Genomic DNA, 19,929 nt, shown 5'->3' on the forward strand with positions numbered 1-19,929 from the left:
AGATGAATATGCTCTGCGTAAGTGGAATGCTTACGAGAGATGGGCTCTCTGTGCTAAGAAACAACCTGACAGAGATGATGTGCAGTTCACTGACACACTTGTGGATGGACTTAGCACAAAATACCAACAAGCCTTATCACTTGGAGTCAATCCAGGTGAGACATTTGATCAAATTATGCAATGGGCTGGCCGCTTAGAGATGGCTATGAGATCAAACAAGGAAGAAGGAAACAAGCCAAATCGAAGAGGAGTGGCAACAGCTCAATAAAACATGGACACAAAGAAGAGGATGATTTTCTGCACCAACTGTGGAAAGCGTGGCCACTCAATAAAATATTGTTGGGCTAAAGGAGGTGGAGCAGAAGGTCAAGGTCCATCATTCAAACAAGTCAGTGCGAAAAAAAATGATGAAACCTATTCTGTCCTCTGCATGCGTGTGCGTTGGGCATGCATATACAGATAGCTAAACATTGTAACGTGATGAAGAGGCTTCAATGACCACTCAGAGGATGTCAATTTTCTTCTTTACTTGAGTGTAATCATGTTATTTCTCTCAATGTTACATTACTTTGTGAAACTGAAAAAGAAATACAAAAATGCTAATTTAAATATAAAGAAACAATATTCAAAACTCTTTACACAATGTTTACATTAATATCGGAAAATTACACTAGATGTTAAGTGATCACATGGCGATCTCCTGAAATGTCCGCATAATGCCTGCGTCACCACTAACGTGCGTCTAATATATACATTTTAATATGATACAGACACAAAGTATATAAAATAACAATTATATTCAATAAACTTACAAGCAAAGCTTCTCTGGACTTTACACAACAAACTGGAATCGGAAGAAAAGAGAACGCGATCTCTCTGCTGCGCAGAACTGGAAAATGGCTGATGAGCTTTGCGTGATTGTAGCTATGAAGCATAACAAATAAAGTTTTTCCAAGAGAAGTTTAACTAAACCTATGGCAAACAGCGCCATCTAGTGGCGAAAAATGATTAATGTTAGAAATGACATAATACTCCCCGTCTGGTATTAAGCATAATGCCATTCTTGAATTCTCAACCAGTGAATACATATTCACAAGGTAACTTAACACATAAGCAAAACAACCTCTGTAATAGGTCTAAAGAATGTTTTAGCAGTACCACTCTTAGTGACTTTCAGCTCCAGTTTTCTGACTCTGCCATCTGTGCCAGAAATAGCTTTGGTGACCAAAGCCATTGGCCATTCATTCCTTTTCACCTGATCATCTTTCATGAGGACCAGGTCTCCTTCTTTGATATTAGGCTTGTTGTCTTGCCATTTCTTGCGAGACTGAAGGGATGCAAGGTATTCGCGCCTCCACCTTTCCCAGAATATGCTGGCGAGATATTGCACTCTTTTCCACTGTTTCCGATATAGGTCGGTACCTTCAAAGGGTCCTGGAGGTCCGTACGGGGTACACACCTTTTGGGTGAGGATCATTGCTGGAGTGAGGAGAAGAGGTGACTCAGGGTCAGTTGAAACGGATACGAGGGGTCTTGCATTGATAATAGCACACACTTCGGCCATTAGAGTTGACAGCATTTCGTGAGTCAGATGCGAGGAGCTGATTTGAGGAAGCATGGAGTCTAAGATCCGTCTGGAAAGTCCGATCATCCTCTCCCATGCTCCTCCCATGTGAGATGAATGAGGTGGGTTAAAGATCCATTTGCAACCTTCTTCACTGAGGTATTTGGTCACGCTTGAATCTTTAGTCGAGACCACAAGCATATTCAGCTCTCTGCACGCTCCTTGGAAATTAGTGCCACAGTCGGATCGTATAATCTTAGCCGGGCCTCGCATGGCGCAGAAGCGGCGAAGCGCGTTAATGAAACTTGATGTGTCCATTGACTCTATCAGTTCGATATGAATGGCTCACACGGATAAACATGTGAATATTACTGCCCTTTTACTATCTTTTACTGTAGGCCTGACCTCCACGGGTACGGCGTGCTGATACATTCCAAGGGCCGAACACGTCCAAGCCGACATTAGTAAAGGGTGGTTCTGTGCTGATGCGGTCAGGAGGGAGGTCTGCCATTTTTTGTTCAGCTGTTTTACCTCTCTGTTTGCGGCAAATGACGCACTTGCGGAGGATACTGTTGATGTGTCTTTTTGCTCCAACTATCCAGAATCCTCCAGTCCGGATTTCTCCTTCTGTGAAGATTCGACCTTGATGATTTACTTTCTCATGGTGATGATTTATTAGGAGGGTTGCTATGTAACTATGGCCAGGTATGATGAGAGGGTGTTTCTCACTGCTGAGGAGTGTGGAATGTTCCAGTCTGCCTCCAATTCTTAGAAGTCCATCCTCCAGGACAGGGTTAAGCCTCTTAAGGGAACTCTGCTTGAAAACATCTCTCTCATTTTCCAGACAAGTGATTTCTTCTTTATAAGCTTCTCGTTGTGCACTCCTGATGATGACCCTTTCAGCTCGAGTCAGTAACTCGGGCATGTACGAACTTTTGCAGTGGTGCCAGCCGCAACACATCTTTTCTTTGTTTAATAATGGAAGAAAATCCAAGGCACTCTTCTTTTGGAAATTAATAAAAAGCCTTTATTAGACTGGCTATTTCATGTTAGAAAATTTTAAAAGACATGGGAAAAAAACAACCCACGCGTAGCGGCACAAACAGCCTTCTTCAGGGTATGTTTTACAATCAAACACTTTCCTCTTTTATAGGTGCTAATTAGATACACCTGAATGACAAATTGCATGCACATACAGAGAAGATCCACTAGGAGGTTGCATTACAAATTACATCAAAGAGAAAAGAAGAAGATAGAAGAAGAAAAAAAAAAAAAAAAAAAAAAAAAAAAAAAAAGAACATATGTACATACATACACATGAAGAGCTCTTTTCCAAAACGGGATAAACGCCATTTTTAAAAAAAATGAGTTTGTCATGTCATTTTGCTGTGTACTGAACCTATTAACTGCTCCATCAACGTTTCATGACAAATCGCTATATTTCCTTGTTTAAAATGTACTGCAAAATGCAGTTTCTTTCCAAAACGAGATAAGCGCCGAACCTATTTTTAGCCTAAACGGGATATATCCTCTCGACCAATCAGAATTCGGTGAGCGTTCTACGCAATCCAAATAGGCGGCGATCTGAACAGAGGTTTGTTACTTTGTTTATGTTCATTCATTCCTCAAAATGAGTGCTTTAAACTGTAGTAACACTTTTGATGGCCTTGATGAGCCAGTGAGACCTACACCAGGGGGTAGAAAACGCAGACTGGACAAAGAAAATCACAAAAAACAACAAAAAAAGAAGGTTCGTCACTCGGGTGGCGCGTTAATACCAACAGTGGGATGTCAACACAAAGCTGCCGCCAAAGGTTTCTGTCAGGCCGAGAGGCTGTCGCCGGACGATCTGATGGTAAATTTCAACTATTTTTATGAAAAACCAAACAAGGTTGACCAGGACCAGGCCATACTTCATCTCCTGGACATCACGCAAGTGACAAGGAAGCGTCCGAAAGTCCAGGACATTAACAAACAAAAAGACCGGAACGTATCTGTTAAGTACAGTCTTTTGTGCAACAGACATCCGGAGAAAGTGCCCGTTTGCAAGGCGACCTTCATAAAAGTGTTTGGTGAGTACAACTTTCGTTTCAGAATTGACTAGTATAATACCGTTTTGTAGGTTTCACCCTCGCGATAAAGATATTTTCCTGTAAGAAGCCTGCTAACGGCAGGGCTGCCAACTCTCACGCACAGAAAAATTGCGGAGCAAAGAGGTACTTTTAATATTAAACTAATTCTCAGCTCTTAGATTTCGTCAATTTTATTACGAAATTCAGACAAAAATACGTTTGGCGCTTGTAAATGTGATGTGACGTGACAGATCGCTGAGCGCCTCAGTTCAAGTTCAAGTGCAAGTGAACCCATCATCTGTTACTTTTTTATTTAAAGATGCAGTACAACTTACCGAAAGTATACATAATATCGACCAATTAGTGTTTTTCAACCACGGAAAGAGGCCAATATAACAGCAGGAGAACAATTATGTCACATAACGTTACATTTACCTCAGGAAAGCCATTTAATGACCATAGCATGTTAACTGAATAGAAAAAATAGCTAGAGAGGAGATTTTGCTGAGCACTATATTACATATTTATTATATTTTTACTTATGTCATTAAATAATTGTTATTATAACAAAAACTGCATTATATTTAATTTGTTATTTTTAACCTTTAATAATACCAGCAGATTGGGCCCTCTATGTTTACAGCATTAGGTGAGATTATTTTTTTAAATAAAATTTAAAATAAACATGTATCCAAATTAGTCAATATTGAATCAAAATCGGAATCAAATCACAAGAATGGAATTTAAATCTTGAAATTGTTGTCAAGCAATAATAAAAACTGTATCCTACCAGTCATTAAAAAAAAAAAAAAAAAAAAAATCTCACTCCAAGCTAAACTCAAAAGTTGGCAGCCCTGGCTAACGTGACATTTAAAGTACTGAATAGTTCTACTAGCCTACTGATAGATAGACTGGCCTTTGATACACTGACCATGATAAGGTGCTATGGTAGATTGTGTGTAGTGATAGTGCAAAAGTACAAAATGCAGCCAGTAAACAGTGCAGGGATATGTGCAAAGATGTGATTGTTGTTGCATATGATTGGACATTATGTTGTTGTTACATGGTATGTCATTGCTATAGAGCAGGGCTCACACACACATTTTCTATGAGGTTTTGATGCTTTGGCAATACAAAATGTATTTTTTTTTTTTTTTTTTGTCATGCCAATAAAGCTGATTGTATTTAGAGAGAGAGAGAGAGATGTGTGTGTGAAAGGTGATATGTTAAGCAAAAGCAGTTCCTAACCCCTGCTAAGGAGAAAACTGAAAGGGGGAGGGAGTAATAGTTAGTTGTGTGTAATTCTGTTTATTTCATACTGGCTCCAATGTATATGACAATCTAAATAATTTACTTTCACAGGCATCGGCAAAGGCCGTGTGTCCCGGGTGGCTCAATATTATGCTGAGACTGCTGAGGCTCGCCCAGAGAGAAGAGGTGGTGCACGACACAGTGAGGAGCATGCAAGGAGAAGGCAACTCATTGTTGAGCACATACAGTCTTTCACCTGCAGAGCCAGCCATTATGGCCGGAGAGGAGCACCAGGCCGCAAGTATCTCCCCAGTGACCTGAATGTGCACAAGATGCATGAGCTCTTTGAGGCTCAGAGCCATGCTCAAACCAGCTATTCCCTCTATTATTCTGTTTTTTCCAAAGAATTCAATCTTGGCTTCGGTCACCCAGCTACAGATGCATGCGCTGATTGTGCCAAGTACAAGATCAGGATTACAGACCCAAACCTTACTGACACAGAGAAGAGGATGGAATCGGCATCATTCATCTTGCATCGTCGCAGAGCGCGCGTTTTTTATGACATGTTAGGCAGGGTTGCTGAAGGTCATGTGACCCTCTGTTTTGATATGATGCAAAACCTGGTGCTTCCAAAAACCGCGATAGGACAGGCCTATTACTCACGCCAGATGTATCTGTACCTGTTTGGTGTGGTTGTGCACCATGGGGAGAACAGTTACCAGGAAAAAGATGATGTCCATCTGTATGTGTGGCAGGAGAATGAGGGTAGCAAAGACAGCAATATGATTGCTTCTGCGCTGAATGACTGCCTCAAGGTTCAACTTCAGGACAAAGTCAGCAGATCCAGGGGGCTTCGGCTGTTCAGTGACTCTTGTTTTGGGCAGAACAAGAACATGAGCATGGTGTCCATGCTGATGGAACTTCGGCAGCTTTTCCCCAACCTTGGCATAGAGCACACCTTTCCAGTACGGGGCCACAGTTATCTCCCTGCAGACCGAGTCTTTGGCAGAATTGAGCAGAAGATCAGGAAAATGGACACAATTCTGCTACCACAGGAATACCACGCCATCCTGCAGCAATTTGGCAACGTTCATGTTTATGGCACAGACTGGGAGGCGTTTGATTACAGGTCAGCCTCAAATTACTGTGTTAGGGCTCAGAGGAGCTTTAAAATCAGTGAAGCACGAATGCTTGACTTGAGTACCAACAAGGTGGGTGTAAAGACGACTTACAACGGGGAGTATTGTTTCCATAGTGTGTTAAAGCGGGGCAAGCGGTGGGCTGACCTGAAACCTGAAGTACTTCCAAAGCAAAGCTCTGTCAAGGCCGCAAAAAAGAAAGATGTGCTGGCACTATTAGGAGCAATAGGTGTGTCTGATGCTGTGAGGGCTTTTTATGATGATGCACTGTATCAGGTGACTGACAATGCAGGCCTGAGTGATGACGAGTGATCCACACACACACACCCTCTCTCTCTCTCTCTCTCTGTCTTCTTACACACTCAAAGCACATCTCACACACAGACACTATGTGATTTTTTTTTTAGATGTATAGCAGACAACTGTTTTACAGGTTCGACACTTTACTGTATGCCTTACTGAATGTATTGCACTATTGAATGCATTATTGAATATTGAATGTTTTTCATGCATATTTGTTGGACAAATTGGTCCTACTTGTTATAGGCTTGACACATTACACCCCAAAAAAAAGACTCTCTCTTTCACACCCTCACACTCACTCACTCACTCACTCTCTCTCTCTCGTGGGTGTCACACACACACACACACACACACACACACACACACACACTCACTGGCTCTCTCCTCTCACATATTCAAAGGACATACACACACACTATGTGATTTGTTTTATGTAAAGCAGACAATGGGGTTAGACACTTTACTGAATTGCCAATGTTTGTATTTATTTTAATTTATTACTGACTGACTTGCCTATTGAATATCGTTATTATTGAATATTTTTAATAATTTGTTTTTTTTCATGCATATGTAGTGGACATATTGGTCCTACTTGTTACAGGTTTGACACTTTACTAAAAATGACTCTAAATGTATTACTTAATAACTTTAAAAAAAAAAAAAACTATTACTTTTTTCAGGTTCGGCACCGAATGACTATTAGCCTAAATGTGTTACTAAATGATTTGAATGTATTTTTAACATTGTTGTATTTAAGGACTGGTATTTGTATGCGTGTTATTTTTTAATTATTTGTTTTATGTGGTGGACAATATTAGAACATGTCACTGGAAATATTTATTTTATTTTTACTATTTATTTTATTTTACTATTTATTTTATTTTACTATTTATTTTATTTGGCTTTTATTTATTTCATGCATTTGCACTTATTTAATTTATATTAATCTATACTATGAGTACCTGATTATATGTTGCACGTTCTCTTGTTTGTTTGTTTTGTAAAAGACAAACCATCATTTTTTTCCAAAAGTTGATGGATTTATGCCGTTTTGAAAAATAAATAAATTAACTTTGAATTTATCATCAACAAAATTGTTGTTTGATTTAATAATCATTGTTCAACATGTTCAGACTGAGCCAAAAAAAAACATTTTAACAGGATAAATTGAATATTCACAAAATGTGTGGGTCTAGGTAAAAAATGTAATTTTCCTGAAAACTACTGAAATGGATTTATCCCGTTTTGGAAAAGAGCTCCTCACATACTCATATACACAAGAAAAAAAAAAAAAAAAAAAAAAAAAAAAAAAAAAAAAAAGTACATACATACACACACATACTCATATACACATTGAAGGAAAAAAAAAAATAAAAAAAAAAAAAAAAAAAAAACATATGTACATACATAAACATACTCATATACACATAAAAAAAAAAAAAAAAAAAACATCACAAAAAAGGACTAAAATCTATTTCTTCATTCAACCCAGGGTATACTGTGGCCTGTAACTCATATATATAGAATGTTTCTCTCTGTAAAAGTAATTTTAAACGGTCACCACCCCGAATACTCTTTTCGATCGTTTCTAAACCCTCAACCATTAGGCCTTCTGGATTACTATTGTGCACATTTAGGAAATGTTTTGCCATGGGGTAATCTAAATTAGCTTTTCTAATGGCATTCTTATGCTCTGATACTCTGTCTTTGAGACGTCTCTTTGTCCGGCCAACATAAAAGCATCCACATTTGCATGATAACCTGTATACCACAAACGTGGTATTGCAATTAATGAATGTCTTTATGTTGTACCTCTTATCAGTCTTGAAATTACAGAAGTCTTTACATTCTTTAATACTAGAGCAATGGTTACAGAACCCACATCTGTAAGTACCTTTTAACTGTCTTTTAAGCCAAGTGGTCTGTTTTTTGGCAGGAAGATGACTAGATACTAGCCTATCTCGCAGAGTTGGAGCCTTCTTGAAGCTAATTTTTGGAGATGCAGAAAACACTTCTCTGAGAACAGGATCACTCTCAATGAGATTCCAATTTGAGTGTATGATCCTTTTTATGGGATTAGCCAAAGAGCTATATTCTGTCACAAAATAGGCCTGATTTTGTAAACAGGGTCGTTTTGTCTTCTTCTGGAATAGCTCTGGTCTAGGAATACACTGGGCTTTCTTATAAGCATTTTGTACAATTTCTGTGTGATAGCCCCTTTCTAAAAATCGGTTCGACAGGACTTTAGCTTGCACTTCATATTCATTATCAGTGTCACAAATACGTCTAAGGCGTTGGAACTGGCCAAAAGGTATATTGTTTTTTAGCCAATTAGGATGGAAACTATCTGCTTTTAACATCGTGTTCCTATCTGTTGTTTTACGATATACAGTAGTATGGAGTTTCTTATCTTTGCCAATAGAAATGGTTAGATCTAAAAAGTTAATACTAGTTTTGGAATGTTCCATACACAATTTTATATTCCTATCATTATTGTTCAAGTGATCATAAAATTGTAACAATTCATCATAAGAACCACCCCAGATCATAAGAATATCATCAATGTACCTCCCCCACCATTTTATCTTGTCACTGTAACTGTTTAAATAGACAAAATCCCTCTCCCACAGACCTAAAAAAAGGTTAGCATAGTTGGGGGCAAAACATGCACCCATCGCAGTGCCCCGAACCTGAATATGTAGTAGGTCCTGGAAAAGGAAAACATTATTTTTAAGTGTCCATTCAGTGAGCTGAACGATGAATTCGGAGGGAGGCAAAGAGTCTGAAGGTCTATTCACCAGGAAATGTTGTAAAGCTTTTAGTCCATCATTGTGAGCAATATTTGTGTACAGAGATTCCACATCAAATGTGACTAAAAAACAATTGTCTGTAACTCTCATATCGCTTAAGACCTTCAACACATGAGTGGTATCCTGTATATAGGAAGGAAGTTGTTGAGCCAATGGCTTAATGTGAAAGTCTATGAATTGCGAAGCTGGCTCTGTGAGAGAACCATTGGACGATATGATGGGCCTGCCTGGAGGAGATTCGAGAGACTTGTGGATCTTTGGGAGCATATAGAAGGTGGGTATTCTAGGATGCTGACATAGGAGGAAATCATGCTCCTGTTTTGAAATCCACCCAGTATCCTTCGCTGTGAGCAACAGAGCTTTTAATTTATCTCTTATGTTGTCTATCGGATTGAACCGCAGCCGTTGATAGTAGTCTTGATTGTTAAGTTGTCGTAAGGCTTCTTCAACATACTTATCTCTGTCCATTATTACAACTGCTCCTCCTTTATCAGCCGGTTTTATAATTATAGACTCATTCTTTGCCAGATGATCTATTGCAAGTTTCTGGGATTTGGTCAAATTTTCCCTACTTGTTTGCTTTGATGATAGAAATAATCTTTCAATATCATAATCCACCTTTTTTGTAAAAGCAGTCAAAGTCGCATTCGAAATTGGAGGCATGAAGTATGATTTTGGTCTAAAGGAAGATCTTTGTGCTGTGCAGTCATTCTTCTGATTATATTGATGATACCAAACTTTAAGGTGGAGACTTCGATAGAATCTAAATAGATCCACCTTGGTATTAAACACATTAGTGTGGTTAGTGGGAGAAAAAGAAAGTCCTTTGGACAACACACTCACATGGTCAGAGGTAAGAGATGTTTTTGATAGGTTGATTACCGTCTGTTCTTGTTCCGGTCCCTGAGAGTCCATGGTTGTTGTCTTTGTCCTTGACCGTTTTCTGCCTCTCCTTGTTTTCTTCTTTTTATGTTGGGTTTTATAGGTTTGGGTCTTTCGTCCAAAAAATCAGACATGGTAGAAGCAGCTGGTGAAGACATATTGGAGATCGAAGTGGATTCTTCATCGCTCGTAGTAAAATTGAAGGACACAGATCTCTGTCTTTGTCTATCTCTGTGATTAGGTCTAGTCCACTTGTACACTCTGTCATCTTTATAGTCGTTTTCATCTCTCTTAAATTTCTTGATCTTTTGTTGTCTGACCCAATCTGCAAGTTTCTCAAGGTCCTGTTTCAATTTATTTTCAAATGGCAGTTTTGTGTCATCATTACTCATGCCGGAGATTTGTACTTTTATCTCATTGATTTTTTCTTGAACCACTTCTTTTTCTTTCTTACTATGTTCAATGATTAGCAGAATCAGATCTAATGAGCATTTATTCAAAATGGCTTCCCATTTTGATCTGAAATCAGTATCTTCTATGCCAAACGAGGGGAACTTTTTTATTCTAAGGCCTCTTGGAATGCGGCCCTCACGCCAGTAATCAGACAGATTAACGATACTCCAATGAAGCTTAATCTCTTTTTCTGCCATTCTTTTGAGTTCAAAATATTTTTTACTCACATCTGGCTCAGCTCCTGGAGAATTTGTTGTGTCATCGAGTAAAGACTGAGTTACAATGATGTTGTTGGCTTGCTCATTCGAATATGAGAATGCTGCGTTGTATCTTCCATTCTCCATCTTGAGCTAATAATACGACTCCACCATGCCCACTGGATCCGAGCAGAGCAACTCCAGAAAAAGCACGTCCCTAGTGCTTAATAATTAGAAAGAGAAGAATGTCCAGGGTGCTCAAGGAGTTCAAAAAAGTTTTTTTAGAAGGTGCTCTTTGGGGTCGGGAATTCAATGAATAATAATGGAAGAAAATCCAAGGCACTCTTCTTTTGGAAATTAATAAAAAGCCTTTATTAGACTGGCTATTTCATGTTAGAAAATTTTAAAAGACATGGGAAAAAAACAACCCACGCGTAGCGGCACAAACAGCCTTCTTCAGGGTATGTTTTACAATCAAACACTTTCCTCTTTTATAGGTGCTAATTAGATACACCTGAATGACAAATTGCATGCACATACAGAGAAGATCCACTAGGAGGTTGCATTACAAATTACATCAAAGAGAAAAGAAGAAGATAGAAGAAGAAAAAAAAAAAAAAAAAAAAAAAAAAAAAAGAACATATGTACATACATACACATACTCATATACACAAGAAAAAAAAAAAAAAAAAAAAAAAAAAAAAAAAAAAAAAAAGTACATACATACACACACATACTCATATACACATTGAAGGAAAAAAAATAAATAAATAAAAAAAAAAAAAAAAAACATATGTACATACATAAACATACTCATATACACATAAAAAAAAAAAAAAAAAAACATCACAAAAAAGGACTAAAATCTATTTCTTCATTCAACCCAGGGTATACTGTGGCCTGTAACTCATATATATAGAATGTTTCTCTCTGTAAAAGTAATTTTAAACGGTCACCACCCCGAATACTCTTTTCGATCGTTTCTAAACCCTCAACCATTAGGCCTTCTGGATTACTATTGTGCACATTTAGGAAATGTTTTGCCATGGGGTAATCTAAATTAGCTTTTCTAATGGCATTCTTATGCTCTGATACTCTGTCTTTGAGACGTCTCTTTGTCCGGCCAACATAAAAGCATCCACATTTGCATGATAACCTGTATACCACAAACGTGGTATTGCAATTAATGAATGTCTTTATGTTGTACCTCTTATCAGTCTTGAAATTACAGAAGTCTTTACATTCTTTAATACTAGAGCAATGGTTACAGAACCCACATCTGTAAGTACCTTTTAACTGTCTTTAACTCACAGAGCCAGCTTCGCAATTCATAGACTTTCACATTAAGCCATTGGCTCAACAACTTCCTTCCTATATACAGGATACCACTCATGTGTTGAAGGTCTTAAGCGATATGAGAGTTACAGACAATTGTTTTTTAGTCACATTTGATGTGGAATCTCTGTACACAAATATTGCTCACAATGATGGACTAAAAGCTTTACAACATTTCCTGGTGAATAGACCTTCAGACTCTTTGCCTCCCTCCGAATTCATCGTTCAGCTCACTGAATGGACACTTAAAAATAATGTTTTCCTTTTCCAGGACCTACTACATATTCAGGTTCGGGGCACTGCGATGGGTGCATGTTTTGCCCCCAACTATGCTAACCTTTTTTTAGGTCTGTGGGAGAGGGATTTTGTCTATTTAAACAGTTACAGTGACAAGATAAAATGGTGGGGGAGGTACATTGATGATATTCTTATGATCTGGGGTGGTTCTTATGATGAATTGTTACAATTTTATGATCACTTGAACAATAATGATAGGAATATAAAATTGTGTATGGAACATTCCAAAACTAGTATTAACTTTTTAGATCTAACCATTTCTATTGGCAAAGATAAGAAACTCCATACTACTGTATATCGTAAAACAACAGATAGGAACACGATGTTAAAAGCAGATAGTTTCCATCCTAATTGGCTAAAAAACAATATACCTTTTGGCCAGTTCCAACGCCTTAGACGTATTTGTGACACTGATAATGAATATGAAGTGCAAGCTAAAGTCCTGTCGAACCGATTTTTAGAAAGGGGCTATCACACAGAAATTGTACAAAATGCTTATAAGAAAGCCCAGTGTATTCCTAGACCAGAGCTATTCCAGAAGAAGACAAAACGACCCTGTTTACAAAATCAGGCCTATTTTGTGACAGAATATAGCTCTTTGGCTAATCCCATAAAAAGGATCATACACTCAAATTGGAATCTCATTGAGAGTGATCCTGTTCTCAGAGAAGTGTTTTCTGCATCTCCAAAAATTAGCTTCAAGAAGGCTCCAACTCTGCGAGATAGGCTAGTATCTAGTCATCTTCCTGCCAAAAAACAGACCACTTGGCTTAAAAGACAGTTAAAAGGTACTTACAGATGTGGGTTCTGTAACCATTGCTCTAGTATTAAAGAATGTAAAGACTTCTGTAATTTCAAGACTGATAAGAGGTACAACATAAAGACATTCATTAATTGCAATACCACGTTTGTGGTATACAGGTTATCATGCAAATGTGGATGCTTTTATGTTGGCCGGACAAAGAGACGTCTCAAAGACAGAGTATCAGAGCATAAGAATGCCATTAGAAAAGCTAATTTAGATTACCCCATGGCAAAACATTTCCTAAATGTGCACAATAGTAATCCAGAAGGCCTAATGGTTGAGGGTTTAGAAACGATCGAAAAGAGTATTCGGGGTGGTGACCGTTTAAAATTACTTTTACAGAGAGAAACATTCTATATATATGAGTTACAGGCCACAGTATACCCTGGGTTGAATGAAGAAATAGATTTTAGTCCTTTTTTGTGATGTTTTTTTTTTTTTTTTTTTTATGTGTATATGAGTATGTTTATGTATGTACATATGTTTTTTTTTTTTTTTTTTTTTTTTTTTTTTTTTTTCCTTCAATGTGTATATGAGTATGTGTGTGTATGTATGTACTTTTTTTTTTTTTTTTTTTTTTTTTTTTTTTCTTGTGTATATGAGTATGTGTATGTATGTACATATGTTCTTTTTTTTTTTTTTTTTTTTTTTTTTTTTTTTTCTTCTTCTATCTTCTTCTTTTCTCTTTGATGTAATTTGTAATGCAACCTCCTAGTGGATCTTCTCTGTATGTGCATGCAATTTGTCATTCAGGTGTATCTAATTAGCACCTATAAAAGAGGAAAGTGTTTGATTGTAAAACATACCCTGAAGAAGGCTGTTTGTGCCGCTACGCGTGGGTTGTTTTTTTCCCATGTCTTTTAAAATTTTCTAACATGAAATAGCCAGTCTAATAAAGGCTTTTTATTAATTTCCAAAAGAAGAGTGCCTTGGATTTTCTTCCATTATTATTCATTGAATTCCCGACCCCAAAGAGCACCTTCTAAAAAAACTTTTTTGAACTCCTTGAGCACCCTGGACATTCTTCTCTTTCTACATCTTTTCTTTGTTTCTGAAAGACTGAGCGATGTGTATAAGAGAAGCTACGGCTCTTCTTAAGGATCTCCAAGATGAAAATCTTTCAAAGCGGTGAGAACCAAGATCAGAATCAGGGTTTAAGCATGTGGTGACGTGTGCTCGCACTTCCACGTCTGTATCTGGGTCAATAAGATTGTAAGGAGCTTCTTTCACCGGGGTGGTTGCAGGATGCTGCAGAAATGAAGGACCGGTGAGCCAGTTTGTTTCAGTCAGACGGCATGCAGGAACTGGTCTAGTAGCAACATCTGCAGGGTTTTGTGAGGTTGGAATGTAAAGCCACTGTTCTGGGTGACTGAATTTTCTAATTCTTTGAACTCTGTTACTGACGTACACGTAAAAGCGTCGGGTCTCGTTGCAGATATACCCCAATACAACTTTGCTGTCTGTGTAGAACAGTAGGGTGTCTGGTTTGATGTCTAGCTCCTGGATGATTTGTTCAGCTATTTCGACTGCAAGGACGGCCGCACACAGTTCAAGTCTGGGAATCGTATGTCCAGTCTGTGGGGCTAGCTTGGCTTTACCCATAATGAATCCAACTTGACACATCCCATCGTGATCCGTTACCTTCAAATATGCGACAGCAGATATGCTCTGAACGGATGCGTCTGAGAAGACGTGAATCTCCTTTTTTACTGAGTGGGAAATGGACATTAGAGTGTAAGTTCGGGAAATGTTTAGTTGCTCTAAATCTTGCAACGAGTCCTTCCAAAGGTTCCATTCAGTTTTCTTTTCGGCTGCGAGGGGGGCATCCCAGTCTGACTTCCCATTCGAAAGTTCACGAAGTAGCAGTTTCCCTTGGATGGTGATTGGCGCCACCATGCCGAGAGGGTCAAACAAGCTGTTCACAGTTGCCAGGACTCCTCTGCGTGTGAATGGCTTGTCACTGAGGTTGACGTGGAATGTAAATGTATCCTTCTGAAGGTCCCAACTCAAGCCAAGACTGCGCTGCAAAGGGGGTGAATCAGTGTCTAGATTCAAATGTTTTAAGTCTTTGGCATAGTCGGCTGGAGAGAATGCATGCATCACAGCTGGGCTGTTGGATTCTATTTTGTGGAGTCTTAGGTTAGAGATAGCGAGCATATCTTTGGTAGCCTTAAGCAAACTGATAGCTTCGTTGATGGAAGGAAGTGACTTTAGTCCGTCATCAACATAGAAGTCTCTTTCAACAAAACGTCTCGCATCTGCACCGAACTCTAATTCACCATACATGGCAGCACGTCTGAGGCCATAAATGGCAACAGCTGGGGAGGGGCTATTGCCGAAGACGTGGACTTTCATGCGGTATTCTACCATGCTTTGAGAGATGTCGTTGTTCTTGAACCACAGAAAGCGAAGAAAGTTCCTATGATCCTCTCTGACGATGAAACTGTGGAACATTTGCTCAATGTCCGCAGTGATGGCTATTGGCTCGTGCCTAAATCGTAGTAGGACTCCTAGCAGACTGTTGTTTAAATCTGGGCCTGTTAACAGCACATCGTTCAAAGACACGCCATGGAACTGGGCGCTGGAGTCGAACACTACACGAATTTGACCAGGCTTGCGTGGATGATACACACCAAAGGAAGGTAAGTACCAGCACTCCTCCCCTGGGTTCACAGAAGGAGCTGGCTCGGCATGATTGTTATCAAAGACCTTCTGCATAAACTCTACGAAGTGCTCTCTCATCTCAGGTTTCTTACGTAGTGTGCGACAGAGAGAGTTGAAACGGCTCAGGGCTTGCTCTCGGTTGTTTGGAAGCCGTTGTCTAAGTGCACGAAAAGGAAGGGGTGCTACCCAGCTGTTAGTGTCATCCATGAACATTTCTTTGTCCATTAACTGAATGAACTGCCTATCCTCAATTGAAGGGGCTATTTTTTCATCATCTTCCATTCTTTCAAAGACTGAGGTGGCTATTGGGCTGGGAGAAAATTGGTGAAGGAGAGAGGCTTTAACACTTGACTGTGCAGTTAACTTCTCCTTGAGGTAGAGTTTATTGGGACACGGACTAAAGTAAGATGGACGCCCGTCTTCTAGAATGTTCGTGCGGTAAACATTAACAGTTGAAGGCTTGTGAGCAGCACCAAGACACACCTCACCAACCACAACCCAGCCTAGGTCCAGTCTTTGAGCATAGGGAGCATTTTGTGGCCCATTGCGTTGCTCTCTTACCTTGTGGACTTGAAGGATATCACGTCCAAGAAGGAGAAGTATTTGAGCATTTGGATCTAGAGGAGGGATGAGATGAGCAATAGATTTGAGATGTGAGTGGTGTTTTGCTGCTTCAGGAGTGGGTATCTCTGACCTGTCTTCGGGCATGTAGTTGCACTCAATGAGCGTAGGGAGTGGGACTGAAAGACTGCCATCTAAAGGACGTGCGATGAAGTCCATAGCCCGCCTCCCAGACATTTCTGTGACTCCGGCGCATGTGCGCAGAGTGTAGGGAAATTCTGTGCTCTTGAGATTGAAGAAGTCGAAAAACTCAGCTCTGGCAAGTGAACGATTACTTTGATCGTCAAGAATAGCATAGACGTTCAGTGATTTGTCTGGCTCTCCCTTAGGGTGAACTTTGATAAGACAGATTTTTGAACAGGACCGTGAACCATTAGTATCCCCGCAGACCTCGGTGCATTTAGAGTTAATGTTAGGGTTTGCACTTTCTCTCTCCCCGCCATGCTCTGTGCTGGGTGCTTTCAGTGTCCATGGAGGTGGTCCAGGATGAAGGGCTGTGACATGTTTGTTACTATCACACTCTGTGCACTGTATGACAGCTTCACAGTCTTTGGCCACATGGTCATTCGAAGAACAACATCTGAAGCAGATATTATGCTCCTTCAAAAACATTTTCCGTTCTTCAATGCTCTTAGCTCTAAAGGTTCTGCACCGTTTGAAGGGATGGGGTTTTTTTTGTGAATGGGGCATTGTCTGTTTATATCAGGCTTACTATTCGGCGAATCAGAAGAGCTGGTTGTTTGTACAATCTCAGTTTTGTGAGTAGAGATGAAGCTTTTCAGTGGTCCGCCTCTTCTTACTGAGTTTTCAGGCTTTACAGGGGCAGTTGGAGATGAGTGGAATGCAAAACTTGGATCGTTGCGCATGTAGGCTTCCTTACATACAAAGTCTGTGAAAAATGTGAATGGAGGAAACGGTACCTGGAACTGAAGCTTGTATTGGGACCCTTGAGACATCCATTTTTCTTGGAGGTTATGAGGAAGTTTGTTGACAATAGGTGCCACGCCCCTCGCTGTGTCCAGGAAAGAGAGCCCGGGTAAGTAGCCTCCAAGCTTTGCCGACTCCACTTCTTTGAGCAGATCTGCAAGTTCTCTTAACTTTTGGGGTTCTCTATTGCTGATTTTAGGGAAACAATCCAGCTTATCAAAGAGTGTTTTCTCAATTATTTCAGCACTCCCAAAGCTTTCTTCTAGACGGCACCATGCCATTCTACGACCGGCTGCTGGATCAGCGACATGAACAGCTCTCACTCTTTTGACTTGTTCTGAGGACTGTGGTCCTAGCCACCTTGACAGAAGATCAAGCTCCTCGCTAGGGGTGAGCGATAGTCCTTCTAGAGCATTCATAAATGATGACTTCCAGGCCAAGTAGTTTTCCGGTCGATCGTCAAACTTCCTAAGCCCTGAGTTCACAAGCTCACGACGCACCAGGTATCTGGCTATTTCACTCATACCTGCATGATCTGTGGAGGGTGGCTGTTGCGTTGAACCGCTGAGGTAGGAAGTCTGAGGTTGGTTCACTTTTTCTGAAACCGGAATTTGTCCATAGGCTTTGTTATGAGAGAATGATGTATATGGCAGGTTGACAGGAGTGTGCTGGGGAAATGATAACTGGGTGGTGGGCATTCTAGGTTGGCTTACTATGAATGGCTTAGGAGTTGAAATGTGGTTTAGTGTGCCAACGTTCTGTGTGGCATTGCTCGTGACAGCCGTGGTGGGAAGCGCAGGCGAGATCATGAACTGTTCGTGATCACGGGAGTCTGTCTCTGCTTTAACATGAGGGAGACGATGAAAACTTGATCCAGAAAGGCTGTCCACATAGTTCTTTGTACGCTTTTCAATAGTTTCCTGTGGAAACGCTGTGACGTCAGTCGCCATATTCATTTCTCCTGACTCGATCTCTGCTGCAGCCGCTTCAAGAAACTCAACCTCTGCTGCTGCCGCTGCAAACTCCTTTTTATGCTGTAGTGATAACAATTCAGATTCCAGTTTAGCTCTTTCTAGCAGTACCTCAGCCTCTCTTTCCACAAAGTTTGTACGCGCTCTCACTGCTTCCGCTTTAGCTCGTGCCTTGGTTGCCGCCATACTCGCAGTGGACGATCTTGAGCTCTTGGAAGATGCAGATATTACCGATCTGGTTTCCAGTTGACTGAGTGAGACATGTGAAGTGGTCAGCTGTTGCTCTTCAGCTTTCTCTTTAACATCCATCTTGAGTTAGTTGTGATGGGTGGAATAACTGGATAGCTGTCCTTCTCAGAAGTGTTGTATTCTGCCCGTCGTGTTGCTTTTTCACTATTCTGTCCTCTGCATGCGTGTGCGTTGGGCATGCATATACAGATAGCTAAACATTGTAACGTGATGAAGAGGCTTCAATGACCACTCAGAGGATGTCAATTTTCTTCTTTACTTGAGTGTAATCATGTTATTTCTCTCAATGTTACATTACTTTGTGAAACTGAAAAAGAAATACAAAAATGCTAATTTAAATATAAAGAAACAATATTCAAAACTCTTTACACAATGTTTACATTAATATCGGAAAATTACACTAGATGTTAAGTGATCACATGGCGATCTCCTGAAATGTCCGAATAATGCCTGCGTCACCACTAACGTGCGTCTAATATATACATTTTAATATGATACAGACACAAAGTATATAAAATAACAATTATATTCAATAAACTTACAAGCAAAGCTTCTCTGGACTTTACACAACAAACTGGAATCGGAAGAAAAGAGAACGCGATCTCTCTGCTGCGCAGAACTGGAAAATGGCTGATGAGCTTTGCGTGATTGTAGCTATGAAGCATAACAAATAAAGTTTTTCCAAGAGAAGTTTAACTAAACCTATGGCAAACAGCGCCATCTAGTGGCGAAAAATGATTAATGTTAGAAATGACATAATAAAACCTCTCAAGGGAAGACGTGGACTGAAGCACAAGTCCGTCAGCTCATAGAGGGAATTATGCATCCGCAATAGGAATCAGCGGCCCCCTGTATTAGTAAGAAAAGAGACAATAGCCTTTTCGTCAATGCATTGATAGGGGGCCACCCATGTGACATTTTGGTTGACACAGGAGCAGCGATTTCGATAACAGATCTGAACCTACCTACAACAGATGAAACTATGGAAGTTGAAGGAGTTGGAGGAGGTATCACTCAATTTCGCAAAAGTATAAAAGTTCCTTTGCAAATACATGAAGATGAAGTCTTATGGACATCTTTCTGGGTAGGGCCGAATTCACAAGGAAGCCTTATTGGCATGGACATTCTTCCATTGTTAAACATGATCATATTTACCGACAGTCGTCAAATCGCTACAACAGCTGGGATAATACCACACGAAGATCGCACATGTAATCTAACGTCTGTTGGTACAGCAAAACCAATTATCAGAGATTGGGGAAAAGACGGTGTGTGGGGACTTCTGTGCAGTTTATATCCAGATGTTTGGGCTAAACATAAATTGGATTGCGGTAAAGCCAACATTGACCCTGTTGTTATTGAGGGACCGATACATGCCCCTCATAAACA

The 19,929-nt window shown here is 39.8% G+C and overlaps 1 protein-coding gene across 1 annotated transcript; it reads right to left on the reverse strand.

The window, feature by feature from the left end:
• Positions 1-511: 511 nt before the first annotated feature.
• Positions 512-17,704, reverse strand: LOC307147353 (uncharacterized protein). The gene is made up of 2 exons (XM_079852051.1): positions 14,145-17,704; positions 512-2,525 (listed from the first exon to the last, which is right to left on the reverse strand). Exons 1-2 carry the CDS (start codon positions 17,081-17,083, stop codon positions 2,474-2,476), a joined length of 2,991 nt encoding a protein of 996 aa, XP_079708177.1. The 5' UTR covers positions 17,084-17,704; the 3' UTR covers positions 512-2,473.
• Between the last annotated feature and the right edge of the window lie 2,225 nt (positions 17,705-19,929).

The sequence above is a fragment of the Squalius cephalus genome (genome assembly GCF_949319135.1).
Source record: "Squalius cephalus genome assembly, chromosome: 19".
Taxonomy (NCBI): Eukaryota; Metazoa; Chordata; class Actinopteri; order Cypriniformes; family Leuciscidae; genus Squalius; species Squalius cephalus.